Source organism: Perca flavescens, chromosome 7 (assembly GCF_004354835.1).
Source record: "Perca flavescens isolate YP-PL-M2 chromosome 7, PFLA_1.0, whole genome shotgun sequence".
NCBI lineage: Eukaryota > Metazoa > Chordata > Actinopteri > Perciformes > Percidae > Perca > Perca flavescens.
Window position 1 is genome coordinate 30,553,173 of NC_041337.1, and position 1,998 is coordinate 30,555,170.

Below are 1,998 nucleotides of genomic sequence, written 5' to 3' on the forward strand. Positions count from 1 at the left end.
CTATGCTATGCTATTAGAAAAGTTGTTGGCTAATCAAAGTGTCGGTTTCATCAGGTTGCATTGCCTAAGGCAATTTAATAGGAATGTGAATGAGCAGTAACACAGAGCAACATACAGACGACTATTAGGGACTAGACTATTACACTATTAGACTTATATTTGAAGCTAATGTACACTCGATTCCTGCCGTTTGCACCTTCATGGTTGAATCCACGCTTCGGATAAAAGCTTCAGCTGACTGAAATGTAACACGGCATAGCATCGTGATATTTTTCACGGCAATACTGTGTCGATACACATTGTAATTATACAAATTGCACATGAGAATTTAACTTTTTGGTACTAGGAATTGCAATATATATATATATATATATATATATATATATATATATATATATATATATATATATATATATAGCAGTTTAAAATCCCAATAATATCGTAACGTGATAATATTGGTTGGGGCCTCCCACATAGATTATAGACCTGTATGCTATTTGGCTACTGTATGAGCGGTTTGCATACGATCAAACTGACTACATAGACTCTCCAAACAAACTGCAAAATCGAAATATTTTCAACACTTCGGAGTCTGAAATTGTATGTGCTCTTACTGTGATAACGTACATACATTTTAGGCCTTGGTCTAAGTTTATTTACCAAACTGTTTTTACCTGCTAAAACTAAACTAAACTAAAACTAAAAAGTGAAGTAACGTTAACGTTGAAAGTATTCACCCGAAAGTTGTTTTTACTCACCTGAGGGTATTCGTCCAGTGCCTTGGCATGTTGGACACGTTATGCTATCCTTGCCGGTGAACTCCACGTAGGGGAACTGAGCTATGTCCTCCCGTCTGACGAACCCATCCAAAGAGTCGTTGTCGGAATCTCTGTCCTCTCCTCGCCGCTCGGACCTCTGCCTCTCCGGGAGGAGCGACAGGCTGCTGTCGCTACGAGACCACAGTGTCCCCATGTCGGCTCAACTCGCCTGGTCAAGCCAGAGTTTCCACCGAACTGACTACTGCCCGCCGGTCTGCAGGTGGATGAGAACGAGCCATTCAACCCCCAAAGTAAATGCCAGCAAATCGACTCAGGAGCGATAGGTCAGCTGGGATTTAACGTTACAGAGAATGGCCCTGTGTCCGCGAGTAATAACAATCTCTATTAAATCAGTTGACAGAGTTGAAATGTAACTTTAGCGGAATTCCATGTCCATGCATGGCGTCCCCAAGCTAGCTAACGTTTGTTTGCTAGCGGAGGTGTTCTACAAGTTAGCTAGCTAGCTGTTAACTTCCAGTGACTGAACTGTGACGCACTGTACCCGTCTGTAACGTTAGTTATCTCAATTACACAAACTTGACTTACCTTTTAGACCAAACGACTCAACGTTGCCATCCCCAAGTCGGATTTACACCAGCGCACACTCTACTTTCTGTCACACCGATCGAAGTTTACGTTCATGTTGTGTTGCCTTCAAATGCCGTGCGTACCCATAGACATATCGCAAGCGTACCAAGGATTTGTCATAGCAAAAGTGCGTACCCTCTTTTTCTTCTTCGTCTTTGAGCTTTGACGGCAGTTATCATCCTTAAAGTTGCATTACTGCCACCCTCTGGATTTACTCTTCCTCAATGTCCGTCTCATAAAACATAAACCAAATGACCTTTTTCTGCCCTCCTCGCTGTAGGCTAGTCCACACTCTAATATGCTTTTCAAACTGTAGGCCTACGCTACTCACCACTTGTCTCTCTTCTGTATATTTTCTTCATTTATCTAGATATGCTCCACTTTTTTCGTTACTGTGTCCAATTCTCAATCTGCTTATTTGCTCTTACCTGTTAGTTCCCCTGCTTCCTGCGGTCCATATAACGTTATCATTCAGTTGGTTTTGTAACTGTGTTTAATGTTGAGCAGTTCCAGGTCTACACATGTAGGCCTATGCAGTGGCGGTTCTACATTGAATTAGCCTAGGCCTAAATCCTGGGCGAGACCCCTTCAA

General features: G+C 42.2%; 1 protein-coding gene across 2 annotated transcripts in view; it reads right to left on the minus strand.

The window, feature by feature from the left end:
* LOC114559355 (transmembrane protein 106C) overlaps positions 1 to 1,998 on the minus strand; it is a 13,451-nt gene extending 11,453 nt beyond the window's left edge. The window contains exons 1-2 of one of the 2 annotated variants that reach the window (XM_028583950.1): positions 1,835 to 1,998; positions 759 to 1,032 (exon numbers count right to left, since the gene is read on the minus strand). In XM_028583950.1, coding sequence (XP_028439751.1) covers positions 759 to 972 — 214 coding nt within the window. In that variant the 5' untranslated portion in view covers positions 973 to 1,032; positions 1,835 to 1,998. Of the gene's footprint in view, positions 1 to 758; positions 1,033 to 1,364; positions 1,709 to 1,834 lie in introns of those variants that run through there. The other variant, XM_028583949.1, reaches the window with a different exon arrangement.